This window comes from Channa argus, chromosome 20, assembly GCF_033026475.1.
Source record: "Channa argus isolate prfri chromosome 20, Channa argus male v1.0, whole genome shotgun sequence".
Classification (NCBI taxonomy): Eukaryota; Metazoa; Chordata; class Actinopteri; order Anabantiformes; family Channidae; genus Channa; species Channa argus.
Window position 1 is genome coordinate 20,120,822 of NC_090216.1, and position 22,670 is coordinate 20,143,491.

The window sequence follows — 22,670 nt, forward strand, 5'->3', positions numbered from 1 at the left end:
AAACTTTGGCATGTGAAGAACCTAGTCTGCATCTAATTTTTCTCCACTACATCCACATCTTTTAAAACTGTGCAGAAACCTAGGGTGCTCTGTACATTTAGCCTCTTTTCTTTGCATGGCTAGACAACAACTACCGCACCCATTACTAACATAAGCCTAAAAATGTTCTTACAAGCAGTTTAAGTCAGGTTCCTTTCAAAGTTGGTGTTGGATTTAAATTAAACTGACTAGAGTTTCATCATACAGTGGCAGTACTGTACCTGCAGCCAGGTTAAATGTTCTTCCTCGAATGGAGCTTTGAACTGGAGAGAACCAGTTTAATACAGAGCCAAACAAAGGAAGTTGTCTTAGCACCCCCTGTAAGACACAGGCCCATAGGAAGTCAAACATCAAAATGTATTGTATTAATATTTTCACATACAGAAATCCAGAACCCCACTCACAACCAGTAGCGTAAGAGACAAAATGGGTTACTATACTATATTAATTACTATAGTGTGGACCACCCAGTTACTACCTGTTTCCCACACCCACCCACCCACATACACACACCCCCCCCCACACACCTCTTCCATGAGTTTCTCCTCATTGGCCTTTTGCAGCTGCAGCTCTGCCTCCAGGATGCCTTTCCTCACCACCTCTGTCATATTCTCCAATAGCTACGAAAAAATAATCACTATTATTAGGAAGTGTAGTACATAAGATAATTAGAATTTTCTGGTAACACCACCTACCTTAAAGGTAATTCAATTACTGTATATAGAGCTTTTTTACATTATCAGTACTCAAAGCAGTACAATGTTGCTTCTCATTCACAAACACATATTTGCCTCAGCTTTCTACTTAGTGTCATAGAAACTTGGATTTGTATTTATGTTATTATCCACCTTCTTTCAACACAAATGTCAATTTATAGCATAGACCTTTTGTACTGTGTTACGATTTTACTCTGTATTGAGGTAAAAAAAAAAAAAAAAAAAAAGCCAGTAGTACATAATCCCCCGCAGCTGCTTGTCATGAGCCCTTCACATTCACTTCTGGACTTTTATTTTGTAGCCCTTTCCCCACACTGTTTAGACCCAGCTCTCCCCACAATTCCCTACCAGATCCTCGTCTTTTCCCCTGTATGGAACACCTTGCCTTCTGATTTGCTTGACTTGTGATCGTTTGGAATTTGTTGCTTGCTCATTTTTGGTCTGAGGTTTGGTTGTTGTGTTCCTTAAATAGCCCTCTTGTACACGCTGTTTGGTTTGTTGTTTTTCTACTCCTTGTTGATCTGTCTTGGTTATCCACACATCTGGTGTGATTCTTTTACCTTAACCTGTTGCGGACCTGCTCAGTTTGTCAGTACATTTCAGTTTAAACTGATTTTTGGTCAGCCTTGTGACATGCTCCTTAGGTTATTTGTTTGTATACATTTCAGACCTGCTCAGTTAGGGTGCTGTTAAAACCTGCCGCGGATCCGTTCTTTTGCTTGGGCTTTGCTCCCATTTTTATGAAAGCTCTAGCCGTTTTTTGTTTCCCCTGATTTGTGTTCTCGTACACAGTATTTTCTAGGTAGAAATTGGGGAGGGTTGCGTCAGGAAGGGCTGTGCCAAATCAACATGCGGACAATGATCCGCCGTGGCGACCCTAAACTGACGGGATAACCTGAAAGGACCAAAAAGTAATAATAATAATAATTAAATTCCCTAGGAAAAGTGAGGTGTGCCCTCCCTTCGTTCCTGGAGTGATTCATTTATTTATTTTAACTCACCTCTCTAGACGTCCCGTGTTCTTTTTATGTTTTAACACTCCCACCCCTAACGTCAGCTTAGTCAATGCCATTCCCTAGTTTTTGTATTCATACTCACACTCACACTCTGACTCAGAACCTTAGTATCACTCGCCCTGGTTTCCCTTTATAGCTCATTGTTTAACTGATCCCGGCTAACATTCTATGAGATCAGGTTTTTGTAAGTTTTCTTTTTTTTTTTACACTTTTAAACACTTGTCAAAGGGGTGAGTGTGTTTATGCTCTAAAGTTTGGTGAATTTATTATTCCTAACCTTTCCCCACTTCAGAATAAAGTTCACTATACTATAATCCGTCTTACTGCGTCTATTCTTGGGTCTGTTCTCAAACACCAATCCTGGCACAGCTCAAAGGAACAAAAGTACAAAAAGTGAAAATTATCTTAAATACACTAACTTTACGAAGATGCCAACTTGATTTAGCTTAGAAGAACTGTTGTTTTGTTTTATATGAACCTTTAGCTGAACTTTGCATTTTTGCCCAGATTACTACAATTACACTATTACGTTGACCGTCCCTCTCTGCTATGCACTTACCCAACCAGTCTGGCCACCAACACAGAGCCTGGTTCTGCTGGATGTTTCTACTGTTAAAGGGAGTTTTTACTCTTCACCATTGCCTAGTTCTTGCTCGAAGGGGGATTTGCTGGGTTTTCTCTAAGTCTGTATAGTTTGACCTCATTGTGTATAGTGCTTTGAAATTACTTTTTTAATTGATGCTATATAAAGTTGATCAGAATTTAATCCTGACAACAATGAGTGAGAAAACAAATCTGTTGCAATGTGATGTCAACTTCACATTCTCTAGACCAGCTTCTAAAAATCAGAATCATTCTTTTAATGTTTGAGAACACTTGCAGCCATCAGGTATCATTATATATTAAAAAAGCTGTTACCTTTCCACTCTCCTCTATTTCCCTCCCCAGGGCAGCTATTGTATCCAGTAGCTCAGAAACATCAACGTCCTCAGTTACCATGCCTATACAAATACAACTCTCCTCCGTCCCGAACTCAGAGCCTGGTTTGAAAGGAGTGGGGAAAAAAGCAAAGCTAAACAAGATAAATACTATAAGTCACAATGATAATAGGCCTTTGAGACATAAATAGAAACTAACCAGTGGAAAATACGATGTCAGTATCAAGGTCTTGTAGTTTCTTCAGCAGCTCAGCGTTTATTTTCTCAAGCTCCTGCCTTCTCCTGCTCTCCTCCATTCCTTCAGACTGTGACTCGTACCTAAACATCAATATATTCATCAAAAACACATTTAATGCTACTGAAAACTCAGATGTTTCATTACAAATTGTAACACTGTTAAGAGGACAGCAAGTATGAATACATATAAACAGTCCTCTGCAAAAGTATTGGAGTGGCAAACTAATTTCATTTGTTTCTGCTGTGCACTGAAAACAAGTGGGTTTATGATCAAATGTTGCATATGAGACAGAAGTTCAGATTATTTGATAGCATTTAGATACACTAAACAGGAGAGAGCTCCGATCTACCATATTTTACATGAGCTAAAGTTTTGAAACATGACTGATGTGTTTTTTGTTATCCAAGGATGCCCTGTAACACTGATTATTCTAACAATAAATTGTTAAATGTATCCAGCCATACCGGACAGCTCCCAGACCCGGCCAGCTGGGCTTCTCTATGTATCTGAGCAAGGGTGAACGTTGAAGGGTCTCCTCTCTGAAATCCTGTCTGAGGCACAATGTAGAGCTCATCACTGGCACCAGTTCTGTCAACTTCTCCACCAGGTCCTCAACATCAATCTTTTGGGTCCCCAGAACTGAATGACATGAAGGAATCAGAGCCAAATAATGTTTCTACTCATATTTTGACTTATGCTGGCAGGATTTCATAGTAGGTGAAACCCACCCAGGTGGAATGCTGTGTGTGTGTTTGTCTGCATTTTCATGTTACCTGCAGCAGTTTGAAGGGGGCTGAAGCGAACACAGGTACCCTCATCTTCAAGATCTACCACATCAACTCCACTGGTGGGAACTAGCTGGGCCAGCTGCTCACAGAGCTACACCAGAGAAAATTAAAAAAAAGGTATATTTCCTTTGTTTGGACAACTTAAGAGTGAAAGCTCTTAAGTTGTATTCACTCTCAGTATTCAAAAATCTGTTAAAAACTCTTCTGCAACTTCCTTTGGACATGAATCTTAAAAACATTCCTATATTTTCTATCTTGCATTTGTATTTCACAAATGTAAACCTTTCTTCTCACAGGTCCTTGCTTTGGATTTTCCGCTGGCCTTGTACCTTGCATATAAGTGGCTTTGGATAAAAGCGCCAAATGAGTAAACGTAAATTTTATGATTCACTATAACTTCCCATAGCAGCCTAGAGAACTTTAGGTTTAAGCCCACACTCTTGCAAATGTATAGAAACACAGCCATGAGCTGACTTAAGATTTAGGTCCATAGGAAGTTGGAGAAGAGTTCTGTTATCAACAGTTTTTTTGAATACTGAGAGTGAGGCTGCTGAGCATGCAGAGTTTGAGATTGGTTCCAACATCAAGTCACCACTGAGCTGAAGTTTTGTTTGGGATCGTTTATCTGGTGATGGGACCACCAGATGCCATTCTTCAGCAGAGCACAGTGGGTGGGCAGGACTGTAGATGTGCATGAGGGAGTTAAGGTGCTGTTGAGTTGTTCACTCAGCAGGCAAGAGTTGAGGCGTGCTTCTGAAATTTGGATCACCTGGAGGGGTTTGCTTGTGCTACTGGTAGCCCTATACCCAGACAACTCGAGACAAGATATGACCAGTTCCTCCACCGGTCATATCTTGTCACATATTCACAAAGGTATGGTCTGATCATTCTGATGTTGTAGAGGGCAAATCTGCTGCCCTAGAGACAGAGGAGATGTGGTCGGTAAAGCTCAGTTTGTCAACAATGATGAATTCTGATTTCTGGCAGACTTAGTGGGAACAATATCAATTTTGATGCTGATGTTGTCTTGTAATGAAGGTCTGGCTGGGAAAACTAGAACTTCTGTCTTAGAGAGGTGCAGCTGAAGTTGTCTTTCTCTCTTTCAAGAAGAGATGTCAGAGAGACGGGCAGAATGGTAAAATGAGGGTGGAGTCATCCACTTAAAGAAACATTAGTTACAAATGTCCCGACCAAGCTTTACGGATTAAAGAAACATATCTCCCAGTGGAGTGGTTTGTGTGATTAATGGGTTTTTAATCAATATGGGTAACAACAGAGGTCTGCGGCACAGATAAGAAACCTAATTTAAGAGACTAACGGACATCATCCATGACTGAAGGCAAATCATTATTAGATTTAGGGTTTTGGACATAATTGAAAATATCATTGATTTAGTAAATTACCTCTAAAGATTGAGTAAATGAGTAAGACTCACCCATCTGTTGAAGACATTAAGGACCTCTTTCTCCCCGGCACAGCAACCCTCCATCGAACCCCCGATGGACCCTAACAACATTAAACAAAGTGAAATAAAGTAAAAATACAAGAATATATTGTAATTCTCATTATTCTGACATTATCTCAACATTCACTCATCATCAGTCAAAATATTTTCTTGAGTATGGGGTTTCAATCATGACATTTAGGAACAACATGTGAGAGATAATAACATAGGCCCCATTACAGGGGACCCTACGTCATGAAACTAAATGAAATTTGGTATACAATGCCCTGAAATTACTTGGTGTACTGTCTTGGTCAATTAGTCAGACTCAGAGGGAGAAACACATTTACCAGAACTGACTTCTTGGGAGAACTTGAAAAGCAACACAGGAGAGCTGAGTTCATCCTCCACCTGTTGGACACAGAAAGACAATCAGGCAACTGAGACACTAATTATTTTCAAACTTATCAGGTGATGTACTTAATGACATAAGGGTTTGAGGGTTTGCTTACTGAAGCAACTGTATGTTACTCTATGGTAACTACCCATGTTTCTGTTTGAGTTATCAGTTTGAGTGCTAAAGATCAGTCCAATTCAAAGCTCCAGCTCCAGTTTAGAGAAAGTGGCTTGACAGAAAACTTGGCTGTTGAACAATGTCAACACATATAACTTAGACTTACTATGTTCTAGCTCAAACTAATCAATAGAAAAACTCATCACCCACAACATTAATGCAACACACAACAAAGCACATTTTACTATAAGTGCAAAGTAAGCACATCACTCCAAACTAATTTAAACAATACTTATTATGTCAAATGTATAAAGTAATCAATAAAGAAATATTGATCATAAAGTCACTGTTTGTGTAACTGATCTTTACCACTTTATGTGCTGACAGGTGGTCAACCCATAACATGAAACATCTGTATTAGTTAATGATATTTCTCTAAAATATTATGAACATTAATTTACACCATAACAAAATATCATTGTATTATTGTTGTGGCTGATCATGTATAGCAATTGGCATTTCAGTTAATTTCACAATAACATTTGAAAAAATAAATCTATCAACAACAGGCAGCATGGTGGCAGAGTGGTTAGCATTCCGGCTCACAGCTTGGTTATTAAACTGCTAAACTGCTCGTAGGTGTGACAGTCAGGGTTAATGTTTGTGTCTATGTGTGGCCTGTGATAGACTGGGATGTACCATGCCTGTTGCCCAAGAACTAGAATCAGCTCCAGCACCATTACACATCCCCACCCAAAGACCCTTACTGAGATAAGGGGTATAGAAAGCTTGCGATGTATAACTTATCTAAACTAAAGTTAAGTCAAATGCAATAATGTCTTTATTTTCAGATCCGATAGGACAAGACGTAAAACCTAAAGACAAACCTATGAATGATGACATCCAGGTGAGAGGTTAAAGCAAGCATCATGTCTGGGTGAGACTAAAATAAAGGATAGTGTATCAGGGTGTTGATGTGAGGGTCTTACGTTACTTTGAAGCATATACTACAAGCACAATAAGTGAAAGAGAAAAATGGTTATTTCACCAAGGCCCACTCTTGAGTCCTCAATATGAGTCAATCAAAGGACTTGCTTCTGAAACAGCACTTCCTATGGTGGAACTGTCCAGCGACTTCTGTTACTGTGGTTTCTTTAAGGTTTTTGTTCACCAATTATTCCTATAACTTATTCCTCTAACATTCCTATTTGTATGCTTCATCACATCTTATCCTTCCCTTTTAGCCCACCTTTGACAGTTGCAACTGTACATTACCTTTGGACATTTTTGTAGACAATTTGAAGCAATCTGGGAACTTTTCCATGGTTTTTCAATGTATCTAACAGAATTGGACTTGGCTAATGATTAAGTGATGTCACCTTCAGAAGTTCCCTCATGACTGCTGTTGTAGGAAGTAAAGCATTCAATCAGTACAATTAAAGAACTCCAGCAAATCCATGAATCCTGTAACTCCTCTGATTTTCTGGGGGCAGGAAGTGGATTATGTAATGGACTGCAAAGAAGGTCCACTTGAACAATAAACTGGACTGGAGAATAAACTCTAGAGCAATTTTAAAAAGCCCAGAGTTGGCTTTGTTTTTCTGCAGTGGCTCAGGGCTTATGAGTCTGTGATGGCCAGTGCCCTTTTCTGTGCAGTGGTCTAGCGTGGCAGCAGCATAAAGGTGGGAAACAATAACAGTAGATGAGAGAATCCCTGCCATCTACTCTTTAGTGTCCATGGCCTTATTTTTTTTCTCCTTCAACATTTTCAAATTTTGTATTCTATATATTCTTTTTACACATATTGTACAGCTTGTGTATGTAGCAAATAAACATAGAATTGAATCTTAAAAGGCCAACTGTCCAACAATATTTAAAAAAACACCATGCTTTCTACAATGTACACTAAGTTCTACATCACATCAGAGCTTAATAGACTACGGACATTTCTGTTTCAACAGCAGGTCACAATATCTGAAGTCACATTTTTCAAATGAACTTAAATTGACATCAGTGGTCTAATGCTATCTACAGGCATTTGGATTTGTACTTAAAGGGAGTAATGAGATGCAAAAGCATCTGACATATGTTCATTAGTTATTTATGACCCCTGCACTTAGTCAAATCTAATATAAAACAATGATGTGATGAGGTATTTTACGAAGCACCTCCTTAAACATGCCAGAGTAGTGCACATCCTAAACAATTAGGGAGAAATGAGCAGTCCATCAACGAGTGGAGACCCTAATAGCACTGAGGTGATATGAGCGAAGAAAAATGTCCAGAAAGGACAAAAACAAAGAAATGGAAAACAAGGGAGAATACTGGGGAAAGGAGGGGGTCAGGGGGAAGCTTGGTCCCACCTACAATAGATAGCATGAGAGAGCCCAGAACATCCCGTAGTGAAGCCCCGGAGATGGGTGGAATTGCTGACACCATGCCCTGAAACCGAGGCAACCCACACTGACCATAAGTGTTACTACAGGTGTACATACAGAGAAAATATTCACATTTCCACCTGCAGACCTGTGGTACTTAAACCTGCTGCACCTGTGCAGAGAATGTTCTCACAGAGACAAAATCTTTAACCAAGCTACAGCAAGTTTGAGTACCATGGTGTTTTGACTCTAATCTCCAAAAGTTGTGATTGTTAACTGCATCCTGGTGGTAATGTATAATACTTCTAATCCAAGGACTAAATTAACATTGTATCACATCCCAGTGACTATGTTTATTGTAGGTTTGCCTTTAGTGGATGCTAGTGAACAAGTGTTTTACCCGACACAGTTTCACAGTATCAAACCAGCTCAGTTGTTACATGGTCAAAACCTCAATGAGAGATCTCTGTCTCAAGCACATCCTAAAAACACAAATGTTGACTTTGAACATCTGGAGGTTATTGTTTCATGGTACAAGTGTAAGCTCTAATGAGTTGTGCTCTAGTTTCATGATGTTGTGGTTGCACTGAACTGGTCACTATTGTTATCTTGACCTTTATCAGAGTATAAAACAAGTTGATCTGCCCAAAATCAGATCACTACTCAGATCTATTAGCAACTAATATTAACCTCAAATGGCAGAAGCGTTGTCTATTATAACCTAATCTGTTTTAGTGGCTTTTTGAATATGATCTGGTATTTTTATTTTTCATCCATAAAAAAAGTGCAATGAATTGGACTGGCGAGGATCATGACCAGGATACCCTGGTCATGATCCTCGCCTTGGAATTGGGTTTTGTTGCGTGTTCTTGCCCCCTCTGCCCTCTGGTCAACCTTATACACTTACTCACAGCTGGCCCCACCTCACTGATTTGTCCAAACATGCACCTGATTTCAGACACAATCAAGTTTCAGCGCATAAAGTATGGACCTTCCACTGCTTACAGTCTTTGTCAGATTTTGGACATTGATATTTTTAATACTTCACTCACAGTAGTAGAAATTTGACAGGTCCTAGATTATTTTGCATTAGAGGTTCAACAGTTCTACAAATCCATGGTTCTTTTCAGATCTTGATTTTTATTTTGATTATTAATGATATGACATAAATAGACCACCTACCGACGTTTTGATGGAAGTCAGACATTTTAGCTTCTGCAGGAGCTGCTTGCTCTACAGAGGAGATGGATAAAGATAACATGCACATAAAATACACAAAGCCTCATTATGCTCAAAGCTCAACTTAACATGAAACTTAAATCCATTTTTCATTTCTGAAATCACTTTCCTTGTTAGGTTTTATTACTCAACTTGTTGAAAAATGGGCTTGTTTGCTTTATTTCTAAAAAGGTAACGCTAGCATTAACTTAGCATTGAACACAGCAGAGACTTGAAAATTACACCCATTAACACCTTAAGTTAACTGACACTGTATCTTTTTTAGGTCGTATAATAAAAGAAACATGAAAATCATAGTTTAGGCTGGTCCTGGTAAACAAATTCTTGAGAACAGTTAATACCTCCAGTATTTCTGTGTAGTGTCTCTGGTTATAAGCCCTGACTACCAGATGTGGTGGGTGGTTTTAGGCTTTGTACAGGCACAGTGGTACTAAACCCAGCAAACTCGTAGGCTATTCACAACCACTGTGCCTGTCTGTTGGTTGTAAAATGAGTCTTGGTTGTTTCATCTCTACACTTCCAGAAATGTAAAAATGTTAAGTAATACTAACCAGAGAAGTGGCATGCTCTATCTTCTGTACAATTCCATTGTGACCGAGATACTGCAGGGAGAGCCAGAGAGGCAACGCTCGCAGCTTTTCCACAGGCTGGCTGGAGGTCAAACCTGCTGCCAGAGACTAAGGCAAAAACCCAACAACACAGAGAAAAAAATCAGTTAGAAAAAGAAAAAGACAATGGCCTACAGAGTTAACAGGATACAACTAATGTTAAAGTAGTGGTTAAACAGTACTGACTAAAATTCGACAATTTCTCAGCTACCTATCTTTAAAAACATTCAGACCGATGTGACAATGGCAAATGCAAATACCTGTTTACTGGTGATCATGACAATATATGAGCCTACCAGTGCTGGGTCTTCATGTCTGTAGAGGGTGACAGCAGTTACAGCAGGCAGTCCCAGCCACTGTCCTGGGGTTAGTGTCATACTGTCGCTTCTGGTGGCTGCCTGGAAGAGAAAGATCAATGAACCCAGATATATGAATCCATTCACTGAAAAAGGCTAAAAAAGTAGATCAGAGCAATGTAAAACGAGATTACCATGATAGGAGAGGTGACCTGGCCCAGTGCAAGGGTTGCCAGGTTGACCCTTAAAAAGAAAACACAACATTATACGAAATAAATAATATATTAGTGGTGAAATTACAGTAACAAGACCCTTGTTTAATATTTATCACAATGCACATTTGGATTCATATAATTCATTTTATAAATTGTTGCTGTTGTTTATGCTTTTATAACTACTTAAAGTCATTGTGTTAACCTGGTAGAATCATGATATCGTATTACCACTACAAGCGGATGATATAAGAGATGATTTGCATCCTGCACCAGATTCCATACTTTCCATACTGGTATGTTTGAAGGCAACACCAGTAACAAGCAGCTGCAGGCTTTCTTTGACTGCACAGACTGGATTGTTTTTGAAGCTGCAGTTGAAAACCTGGATGAACTGCCTGACGCCATGTCATCATATGTCAGCAGAGCTGGTTTCCGAAATCAGGGTAGGAGATTAAGAAAACCTGATTTCCCCAGGTAGATTTCTGTCTAAGAAGTCAGATTCCTTTGCCATGTTTAGTATAACCAGGTTTCTAATCAGCTTTCTCCAACTGAAAATGTGCATAACAGGAAAATGCAGCTGAGTGAAAGGATGAATAAAGGGTGATATCAATAACAAGCCAACAGTTAAACTGACTTTGTACTGTCACAATACAGTACAATCTCTGCGCCAGGTTTCCATAATAAATCAAGTTGGGTCATGACTTGACCCACCATACAAGCTGCTGATCCAGTTGCAGTACAATGCTGTAACTGAGTCTGTCCTATGCTCCTATATTACAATCTTGTTTGGAGCAGAAAGAATCATTGGTGCTCCTCTGCCCACTCTCCAGTACAAATCGAGAGCCAGGAAGAGGGCGAAGAGAACCAACACAAATCCATCACAGCCTTGATACAACCTCTTGTGTCCATGGAATTGCCTGTGTTGTTTTCTTTATAGAAGCTCATTCCTATGTTGTCTGTTGTTTGGCTACTCTTATTTATTTCGTCTGTGTTGCTCTTATTTTTTGTCTGTAATTGTCAATTTTATATTGGCTCTATTGTTTACTCTATAAACATGTCCTTAATGTAACAGCCACAAGCAAATTAAGCTGATTCTGATTCTGATCTGTTTAGTACTTTTCTTACGTATAAGATTTGAAGTGGTACTTGTAGTAGGAATTGCTTTAAGCTACAGCACTTTTATTAGAGAATAGGCCTTTGCAGTCCACCAATGTTAACCTGACAATGTTTGAACATGGAACACTCAGGCTCAGTGAGCAACACCACATCTCCAACATTCAGTGTTAGCCGTTGTTCAAGGTCATTAAAGCAACCTGCCTTTACCTCGTCAATGAAGAGAGCTTGAAAAACAAGAGTCACAGCAGCCTTAACAAGGTCCAAGACAGGTCTTGGGGGACCAGGGCAACCTGCTACTGGAACAGGAACATGACATTCTTGGACAAGAGATGAGAATTGGGAACTATTTAATAAGTGATGCAAAGTGTACTCTCAGTGGTTACACTTATTTTCCAATAAACTGTAACAGGGGGCAAACTTAATACTAGCATGATAATAATGCACATTCAGCTAATAGAAATGTAACAGATGTGGTCAAAGAGTGTATAAAAAAGCAACAGTAACATAATAAAAAACATTATTCAGTGCAAAATGTGTACCCGTCTTGATTAAATGAAATTATAAAGTATTTATTACATTAAGGGGACCCTGTGGATCAGTGTTAGAGAATGAGAACTATTCACAAGCCTGATGGCCTGTGGATAAAAGCTGTTGGTCAGTCTAGTACTGGATTTCACACTTCTGTATCTCCTGCCTGAGGTCAGAAGTGTGGGCATGGGCATGTGTTAAAACTTATGCCACTGTGGTGACCCTTAAAAAAAAAGGGACAATCTAGCCTCTCTGACTTTATCAACAAAACATCTAACATGAGCTGTCCCTCTCATGTCCTCATTCCTGATCCTATCTGCCCTTGTCAATCCCAAAGAGAACGTCAACATCTTAAGCTCTGCTACCTCCAGCTCTGCCTCCTGTCTTTTTTTTTGTTACACAACATGCCTGACACTTTTCTCAACCTGTTCCAACCTGCTTGCACTCGCCTTTTCACCTCTTTTCCACACTCTGTTGACCCTCAGTATTAAAGTCCTGCACCTTCTTTACCTCTGCTCCCTATAACCTTCACTGTTCCATTTGGGTGACGCTCATTCGCACACATGTATTCTGTTTTGCTGCAGCTAACCTTCATTCTTCTGCTTTCCAGAGCAGACCTCCACCCCTCACACAATACCACAGCTTCTCTCTCGGCAACCTGTCAATACCCGGCAATACACAATGCAACTCGCTATGACCTTCTCTGTACGTCTCTATCAGCATCCTCAAAGCAAATACTGCATCTGCTGTATTCTTTTTAGGCATGAAACCACATTGCTGCTCCCAAATGCTCACCTCTGCTCTTGATCTTTTGAATTGTTTATTAAATTAATTCAAAATGAACTTTAATTAATATGTTTAGTCTACAATAAATATTATGTTTTACTATATTTGCCATTTGAGATTACGGAGATGCAAACTTTTGCCCAACTGTGTCAGAAATGCGGCATGATCCTGCAGCTGTTACATTCCATTATGTTGCATATCATGTTTTTTTCCTAAAAATTAAAATGTTTATCATTGGGCAGTAAACACCAAAGTCATGCATGGCTTTACTTAGAGTTAGAAGCAGACAAGGAGACACTAAAATATAGAGTCAGGAGAGACCTACTAGATTTTTAACAATAAGGTTTGACAAAAAACTGAAATTCACTGATTTGACTGAGGAGTTGTTAGTCCTTTTTATAACTAATATGTTATTTAGTGAGGGGTGAAGTTTTCAATTTTTGGACAGAGTCAACCATCTTTTGTCAAAAATAAGAGGACTGACCCACCCCTCCACATGAAGCCACATGCTGTACTGATCGCACAGGTCTTTAAGACGACCCAACTTGTCTGTATGGCCTGCTGCAGGGGTACCTGGGAAGAAAACATAAAGATTACATTAGAGATCAAATTAATATATTTTACCTGCAGAAAAAAAATTCTCATGAGCTGCTGGTTTACTGTTTAATTAATGATTGCTATAAGATACCACAAGTATGAGACAAGTTTAAACAGTGACTGTCCTTCACCTGCATTAGCAATCAACAGCAAAGGAAGCTTCCCAACTTCTAGGTCCTCTCTGATGAGTTTGTCCAACAAAGCAACATCCTGACAGTAACACACACAGCTTGAATAAAATAATTTTCATCACAAATATCCGATCTGCATTATGTTTTACATCTGTATTCTCCTACCATTTGGTGTTGGGATCCAAAGATGGTGTTGCACGGGACAGTGCACAAACTAGAGAGAGGCAGGCCGAGCTAATGAGATAATGAGATAATGAGGTAAATATTTCATGCTAACTACAGAGATAGTACAGATTTGCTCATTCTTTCTACAATAAAAACCTAAGAGACATTTGGCTGGAATTTTCGCACACAGGGGCTTTAGTTCTCATGATGTATGTGTGTGCTTGTGTATCTCTTCTACTGACTGTACCTGGCAGCAAAGATGCTGTCCCAGTCCTTGCCTGCAGGAGGCACTCTGGTAGATGATTGGCTGTTTGGAGTTTAGGACTGCATAGCCCTCTGAGGCATATTCTTCATAGCGGGCATTGATAACCAGCCGACACACTTTAACTAGGCCATCTCTGTCATCTTCATGGAAGTAAGCTGAACCATTCTCATACCTGAGACATAGATTAGATTTTTAGAAGTTTAATGACAAAATACTGCAAGCAGAAGGCTAGAAGAAAGAGAACTACAGAGTTAAGCTACAAAATATATCAAAACATATTTTTCTCCAAAACAGTCAGCTTTTAATGAACCGTGTAGGACTTACAGTATTTTTTATACATAAACCAAGAGTGGTTGATAGTAGATTAATTAAATTCTTTGTGAAGAAAAACCCTTTATAACAGTTGACCAAATCAATGACAACCTCAAGAGTAAATACAGTGGATTTACCACAGGATGTAAAACTTTGATAAATCCTACAAATACGAAAGCAGGTTTAAAACATGTTTTAAAAGAAAAGGCTTCAAAGTCCAGAAACAACACCCTGTGGATAGATGAGACAGGATCAACCTGTACCAAAATCGTGGGATGGGCAGAGAAAGGGGATCAAAAACAACAACAGGTGGAGGTAATGTCATGGTGTGGGCATGTATGGCTGGCTAAACAACTAGTTCCCTTATATGTACTGATGATGTGAGTGCTGGCAAAAGAAGCAAGCTGAATATGAACTTAAATATTCATGGTAACTGCTGTATATTATCTGCAAAGTTTCAGCCAATATTTAAAAACTGCTGGGTCAGTGGCCAAGTCACTCATCTAATCCATATGAGCATGCATTTTACTTCCTGAAAGCAAATATTTTCCCACAGAAAGTAAAGACAGCAGGAGAGTATAATCACTTATGTGTTATGGTTATGTAGTATATGTGTTGCAGACTCAATGAGCCTACCAGTGCTGGGTAGGCTCAAAGTACTTGCACAAATATTTAAAATGAGAACTCAAAGTATAAAAACTAAAATCTATTCTTTAGAAAACTATGTGTTGTCTGTAGACTAATGAGCAAAGTAGCAATTTCTTCCATTTGAAATTGAATTTGAACTGCAGTCATGTGTACAAAACTGAAGGGATATGAACACTTTGTGAATCAACTGTGTTTATGCATATCTACTACAGTACTGCAGCACATGCACATGCATAGTCACACATATAGTAAACATGTGCACATTATGTACATTATGAATTTGTGTATGCAGATTTTGCTCATATACTGTGTCAACAACTGTAGAATCATATATAATCTCTACATTCTGTCTTCAACATTGTTCAATAAATTCATGCTATTATTAGAAAATATTTTTTTAGTTAGTCTTGACCCTGTATTACTTTATTTTTTTAAACAAAACTGAACAAAAAAAAGAAAAAAACCATAAGGAAAGAGCCACTAAAGTAGGACTTAGGACTGTCTTTGGAGAAGAACGATTTTGAAGCTTTTTATACAGTAATTAACAAATAGATCACACTTTGATAGCTAACGATACTGGCATATTATCTACATACTGTACACATAGAAAAGCCCTTAAAGTCCAGCTGTTTATGTGACTGTAAGTTTAATGAGGACCTTTGTGAGTTGGTATGTCTACAATGGCATAGTGGCTGTGATACTACTGCTACTGTGCTCCTGATGGTTCTGCTTTTCACTGTATAATTACTATGCCATGAACGCATGGCAGACATGACTCTTTAGATCCAAAGTTGTACTGCAGGGTTGCATACACAGGAGTACCTGAAGAGTCTGCAGAGCCACAGCATGGTGTCAGACAGGATCCGAGTAGTCAGCTTCCGCAGTCGCTCTCTGTCCAACACTGAGATGTAAGCTGCCAGGCTGTGACCCAACAATGCCATGTGACCCTGTTCACCCACATTCTGCATCCTACTGGAGATACAAAGCAGCACATGTAGCATGTACTTTATACTGCAGGCTGTCTATTTCCACTCCTCCTTTCATGGAGCTGCATCAGTTCCATGATGACTGAGATTCTAAGCTAAAAGGAAAACTACATAATAGTAGCAGTTCTCTTCCTAGGGCTACCTTAAGTTCTTCTTAAAGTAAGGTCATCGTATAAGCCCTTTGATTTGTGAGTTTAGAACTAAACATCAGACATGTACTGTACAGAAATTTGTTCTGTTTAATTATCAGGAACTGTGGGTTAGTACGTCTAACTTTTCAGCTTTTTCACTGTAATAACTTCACGCCTTAAATGTACATACAGCAAGTGAGGCAGTAACTTCACTTGTTTATTTAAAAGGTTTTGCTGCAGAGAATTTGGATTCGTTATGATTTAGAAAAGAAAATTGATGTATCTAAATGCTAAAGGGCAGACTTTTAATCTACAGACTGCTGACATTAGATCATGCCGATGGAATAACTTCACACATTAGTACTACTTACTGTTGACTGGGCTTGTCCTCTTCCTCTTCCTCTTCATGAATGAGGTTGTGAACTAAGTGCAGTATGGTAGAAACATCATGGCCACTACGCAGCAGACACAAAAACACTAATGATCAGCTTCTTAACATTCTTAAAAACATACAAATTTCAAACCTCTGTCGTTGAATGGGTGAATAAGAAGCAGTGTAAAGCGCTTTGAGTGCCAATAGGTAGGAAAGTGCTATATAAGTGCAGACGTTTTACCATTTTATGATACCTAACGTGATAATGGACACATGCAATTTGCATTCCCAATTAAATTAAATTGTTTAAATACTTTGGAAAATACATGTATTTTTTGGCAGACACTATTTTATATGCTAGTGTGTCTCATTCAGGTAAAGGTGTGTGTATGTGTGTGTGTGTGTGTGTGTGTGTGTGTATACTTACTCTCCCTGCAGAGGTCCAGGGATGCTGGTTCTGCTGTAATGCTGCCACTCTGTCCCTGTCTCCAGCTCTCTAAACACAAACACAGAAATTTAAAGATTTTTTAATTCTGGTACAGTGTTGCATTCAAGTGCTCCTTAGCTGAAAATTCAACCTAGGGTTGTTGTACAGCTGCTTTAAAAGTTTTGTCATGTTTTGCTTGGTGGTACCTCTGTGAACAAGCCCAGTGATTGTATTAAATTAAGTCAGTCAACTTTCACAGGCCTGCAATGGGCAAGTTGCTGTATAAAGGACAGCTTACAAAGGTTGTCTGCTAATTTTGCTAGCAAACGTCAATCCGTCTTTTGATGCCCACCTTACAGTAACTACTTAATTCAACTTATTCTGAAGCATTAAATAGCTGTGTGTGTAGTGTTTGTAGAGGGAGAAGGGAGAGACATTTGACAACCAGACTCATTTAGACAAAGTTCATATTTCTTTTCTTGTAAATTCAAGAATTTAAATATAGGTCAGTTGGTAAGGCAGTCGTCCACCGACCATAGGGCCAGTAGTTCGATCCCCAGTCCTGAATCCCGGCTATATGTTGAAGTGTCTCTGGGCAAGACACCGAACCCCCAACAGCCCATTCCCATCCCCAGGTGGGCAGTGTCAGTCCAAGCCCGGTAGAAATAGGGAAGGGTTGCGTCAGGAAGGGCATCCAGCGTAAAAACTGGGCCAAATCAACATGTGGACAACGATCCGCTGTGAGTCTGAACTCACGGGATAAGCCAAAAAAAAAAAAACCCAAGACAACCAACAACTTTTTCTAAGCTTACCTCTGTCCATCTCCAAGAATTCTCATGGCTTCACTCAGATTCCTACCAACTTGAGCCATGGTGGAGTCCACCATCATCAAAGGTGTTAGTGTGTGTGTGTGTGCTGGGGAGAGTAAGAGAGAATATTAAGACAATCAGTCATTGCAAAGGTTGGGACACTAGTTTCCAATAGGCAATTAGACAACAGGCATCAAAAGCACCTAAAACATGATCTGCTATGTGACCATCTGGCAAAACAAGAAGCACCACTGTCAGGCTGAACTGGGCTGAAAACGTTTTAGTCCAAACTGAAATAACAATTATTTGATGCTCATGAAGCTTTTCAAATATGTGGTGTTCCCCGAAGGATGAACCCACATTAAAGACCAAAGGCTTTAATGACCTCGGGCTTTACCTATACAGCCTTTACAGCCTACAGTATGTCAGGTTTTCATTTGTCCACTAAATACTTCCACTATTCTTTAATGTGTTGCCATGAAATGTAGTGAAAAGTGTGGATTCAGGTCACCCTGGTATGATTTATACTGCAAAACCTTCAGCTAATTGTCAGGTCAATATAATATTTATGCCAAACATTTGGTAAACAACAGAATAATGCTGTTAGTCAACTAATTACTATTGTGAATACAAAAAGCATTAGAATTGTTTGGAATTGTGCATGTTCTCACAATAAGCACTAGCATGGCTGTACATTCTTATTTTCCTTTGCTTCACCTAAGTAACAACAAGCTAATTTGACTTTACCATATGGCAAATGAGAGTAAAATGGCTTTGTGTGTCTTTTCACAATTACTAACATCAAGCTATTCTACTGCCAAGAACATTACAGGCCGTCATTTTACGCCTCAACAGGCATATTTAAACGGGTGTGGACTGTTTGCACCTTCACTGTGTTTACTTTAGACAGCTGCAGAACAAAGACAACTGACACATAGTTTCACAATTAAAACTGCTGGTTGACCTGCTTAGTCACCGTCCTCAAAGCATTCAACATTCAATTTTAGATGTTCTTATTTATTCCTACATTATTTCTTATTTATTCCTACATTTTTTTTTCAGTTACTGCCCCAAAATTGTGGAATGAGTTGCCCTTGCACATCAGGCAAGTCAACTCCCTTTCTGTTTTTAAATCTTCTCTTCTCTTTGAACTCAGTTTTAGATGGTGGCTTTTACAGTTTGTTTGTTTTCAAATTATTTGTACCTTTGTTTTATATTTGTTTATTGTGTCTGTTGCTTTAAATGTCTTATATCTATAATTCGTAATGTGTTTTATTGTGTTCATGTTTTTAAGAGGCTTTATAAATAAAGTTGGATTGGATACATTCTCTTCTAGCTCTATGCTGTTTCACCTGCGAACAAATATTGAATTTTATCCAAATTGGTGTGTAAAGAGGAAATCGCCATTGTAGTGCAAAATGTGCTAATAAAACAGATGACAGATTTAAGGTTACAGTATGTAACATTTTTTAAATTTTTCTGTAGTAGAAATATGTTCCAAAACATATCTTACTGTGTAGACATGTGGTCAATGATAGAGCAGGTAGTAGAAAAACCTAGCAGATGTAATTAATTTTAAGTCTCATGCTAGCTTAAGTTGAGTATTATAATATGATAACATTTAATGTTGTCATAATTGTCAAAATTCTGCTTTTGCTTCAGGGAAATGTGACATTTAATTGTAAATAAAGCATAAAAAAATACATACTTGAGCTGCACAATAACAAAATTTACAAATACTACCCTTCTACTTTTATAACCATAACAAAAAAATGCCAAAATATAAAATCTTCAAACATCTATACAAAAATGTATGTTTGCATTTGCCATGAATTTGAAGAATTTGCATTTATTATACCTTAACCTTCATACTAGTCCAATTATAAAATATATTTAATTCAAAATTGGAATTTGAATTAGTAGTGTTGCAGCAAATGCCCAATTAACCAAGACAGATATTTAATTAGTAACTATTTTGATGATCAAAAACTCATTTTAGTTATTACTGATTCCAGTTTCTTATGTGAAAGGATTTGCGTCCCTTTTGTTAACCATCATAGTAAACTAAAGGTCTTTAGCTTTTGAGTTCCTGGTCAGATAAAATACATTATGTTTCTCAATGTCAAATTGTAAAGAACTCAGGGACTACAAATCTACAGTTCACCAATAAAGACAAGCCTCTTTACTGAAGGGACAAAAACTAAGCCTGAATGGCTGATCCTATAGTGGGCTCAGTAACACCTCTGAAAACCATTGTCAATTAAAACAGTTTGTCTCTGGATCCACAAATGCAAATTAAAACTCTACCATGCGTTCTCATCTGGATGCCTAAACCAGAGCTTAGAGAAAGCATCCAGGTGACATCTTTTTCAGACAAGGCCTTGTTTATTTCAGCAACACAATTGCACAATTCTGCACCTATTCCAACAGCATGGCTCAGTAGTAAAGGAGTCAACCACTCAAAAAATTTGGAGCATTTTTAACGACTGTGGCGCAGGAAGGTAGAGCGGTTGTCCACCAATCTCACAGTTGTTGGTTCAATCCCCACTTCCTCCAGTCACATGTCGAAGTGTCCTTGAGCAAGACACTGAACCCCAACTTAGTTGCTCCCGGTGAGTGTTGGCCAGCTTCCCCATTGGTGTATTACTGTGTGTGTGATTGTGAGTGTGAATGGGTGAATAAGAAGCAGTGTAAAGTGCTTTGAGTGCCAATAAGTAGAAAAGCGCTATATAAGTGCAGAACATTTACCATTTGAAACAAAAAATGCAAAATCACTGCGTTCTGATTTTATCTTAATTTTAGACAGTGTCCTAACTTTTGTAAACAGGGTTGTAGGTATAAATGTGTGTGTAAAACTGTTTTTAACATAAAAGCAATGTGAGGAATATTCTAAAGATGTTTACTGTGTGTATACCTGCCTACATTAATTTGGGTACTGCTATGTAATTTTTCTAATATGACTGATATTTTTAATAATAATAATATTATAAAAAATATGTTACAATAATATTTAATAATAATAATAATAATAATAATAATAATAATAACATCATTATTATTATTATTAAGTTGTTTTTTTACACTAAGCACAGTGACAGGTACATGTTTACATCTTAAGTAGGCGAATAATGCTGGAGGATCCTGTGTAATGGAAAGACAGTAGCCGGACACACTGTCCGCACTGGGCACAATTTTAATGGCAGCGATCAGCTTTTATAAAGCGGACACATTACTTTCATTGAAGAGAAGACTGAAAACTACTGTGCATGACATAGCTTCCGCACAGCAGCAAAGAAGAAGAGCAGCTAGCAGGCGCAAACACACTGATCAACACAGCTGAACGGATTCTTACCTTTACTGCACACTGCAGACTGCTTCTGTAGATCTTCTGGGAGAAGAGTCGTCCCGGTCCCTCATGGGACTTTGAAAAAGCCCGTTCAAATGCACGGTTTGACACGTCTGTTCTCACTTCGGTCTGTACTGGAGCTGGACAGTTTACTTCCTGGAGTTACGCGAGACGTGCGTTCCACGCTGGCAGCGCCGACGTCATACTCAGAAGTGGTCAGCTGGTGACTATACGACAATGTGCGTGTGAGATTTAAAGCTGATGACATGTTTTACAAGTTCACCGCAAAAAAGGCTACACACATTGTTTGGCATCTTTGACTTTAAAACCTGGTTATTTATCGTATTCAAGACAATCATTTTACAGCACAGCGAAGCCCAGCTGGCTGTTTGCAATTCTCTCTGTGCTCGCGTAGGTTACCTCGAGCTGAAAGACAAAGACATGTATGTTTGGTTAATTGCTAAATCTTTTGTGCAAGGTTGTCTTGGCTCTGCCATAGAGTGGAGACTGTGCACCCGCCTCTCGCTTAATGACAGCTGGGATGGATCCACCCCCCCACGACCCTGAATAGAATAAGAGCTTAAAGATAATGGATGGATGCCTATAATTCCTCCAGATGCAACATCTTTTAAATTCACAAACACATGTTGCAAGACTGAAAATGGCTAATACAATAGATTTGCATTTCTAGAATTAAGACTTATAGTATTATGCAAAAATACAATTTATCTTATTCAAATATTAGTTATGTGGTTCCAGTGAAAGGAGAATAATGTACAGACTTCCCACACCATAAAGGGCCCTGAGTCCTTGTTTTTGATGTCAACTTCATCAAACTGCACAACTTCTCTAAGTCATTTGACTAACACAAATGTATGCTTTTGTAACCCTAGTTAGTGTTAGTTTTTTTTAATATTTAAGTTTACTGTAATGATATATATATATTATATATATATTTACTTTAAGTTCATTACATTGTGAATTTTATTTTATTTAATGAATTTTCTTTGCAGTGATACTTCATTGTCAAATACATTGCTTTATTTTTTTATTTGTGTTTACAGTTGATTGGTTTAATCTGCCACCTTGGTTAGAAGTAACTATAGTTCCTACCTGCCCTGGGTGACTGGGGTACAGTTGTGGTGTGAAAACGTACCCTAGAGGGTAAGAGGGTCCACTTTAAATTACAGCCCTCATTTGTTTTATCTACTGTATAACAAGTAACAAAGGGGTTTACATATATTAACTTTTAAGAAAATAAGTAGCAATCATACTTTTATTTTCGTTGTGTCATGGAAAACCAACCTAAACCTGTTGAACTTTAGTATTCTAACTACTTATTAAGAAATAATTAAATATAACATGATAGGTGTGGGTTAGTGCTGCTGCCTCTTTTTCTTAAAAAAATACAGTAGGTAACTGAGGGCTATAATTTAAAATGGAGTCTGTTACCCTCTTCCCGCTGTAGTTAAACACTAGTTACACTGTAAGTATTTGCACTTATCATGTGATTATTTAATAAATACTACTTAACTTCAAAATACTTACACCATAGGCATTTCTCTTTGACCTTTAGGCAACTAACTGTCCACCAATCCCACAGTTGTTGCTTTATCGGCTC

At 38.5% G+C, this 22,670-nt stretch overlaps 1 protein-coding gene across 2 annotated transcripts in view; it reads right to left on the minus strand.

Moving 5' to 3' along the window:
* pdxdc1 (pyridoxal-dependent decarboxylase domain containing 1) overlaps positions 1–21,229 on the minus strand; it is a 31,265-nt gene extending 10,036 nt beyond the window's left edge. Inside the window, exons 1-21 of one of the 2 annotated variants that reach the window (XM_067487480.1) lie at positions 21,056–21,229; positions 17,707–17,809; positions 16,895–16,963; positions 16,466–16,549; positions 15,800–15,946; positions 14,000–14,189; positions 13,753–13,821; positions 13,588–13,666; positions 13,348–13,432; positions 10,409–10,457; positions 10,215–10,316; positions 9,862–9,987; positions 9,254–9,304; positions 5,530–5,590; positions 5,171–5,241; positions 3,721–3,826; positions 3,412–3,586; positions 2,909–3,027; positions 2,690–2,811; positions 567–659; positions 261–357 (exon numbers count right to left, since the gene is read on the minus strand). In XM_067487480.1, coding sequence (XP_067343581.1) covers positions 261–357; positions 567–659; positions 2,690–2,811; positions 2,909–3,027; positions 3,412–3,586; positions 3,721–3,826; positions 5,171–5,241; positions 5,530–5,590; positions 9,254–9,304; positions 9,862–9,987; positions 10,215–10,316; positions 10,409–10,457; positions 13,348–13,432; positions 13,588–13,666; positions 13,753–13,821; positions 14,000–14,189; positions 15,800–15,946; positions 16,466–16,549; positions 16,895–16,963; positions 17,707–17,783 — 1,972 coding nt within the window. In that variant the 5' untranslated portion in view covers positions 17,784–17,809; positions 21,056–21,229. Of the gene's footprint in view, positions 1–260; positions 358–566; positions 660–2,689; positions 2,812–2,908; positions 3,028–3,411; positions 3,587–3,720; positions 3,827–5,170; positions 5,242–5,529; positions 5,591–9,253; positions 9,305–9,861; positions 9,988–10,214; positions 10,317–10,408; positions 10,458–13,347; positions 13,433–13,587; positions 13,667–13,752; positions 13,822–13,999; positions 14,190–15,799; positions 15,950–16,465; positions 16,550–16,894; positions 16,964–17,706; positions 17,810–21,055 lie in introns of both variants that reach the window. The other variant, XM_067487479.1, reaches the window with a different exon arrangement.
* Between the last annotated feature and the right edge of the window lie 1,441 nt (positions 21,230–22,670).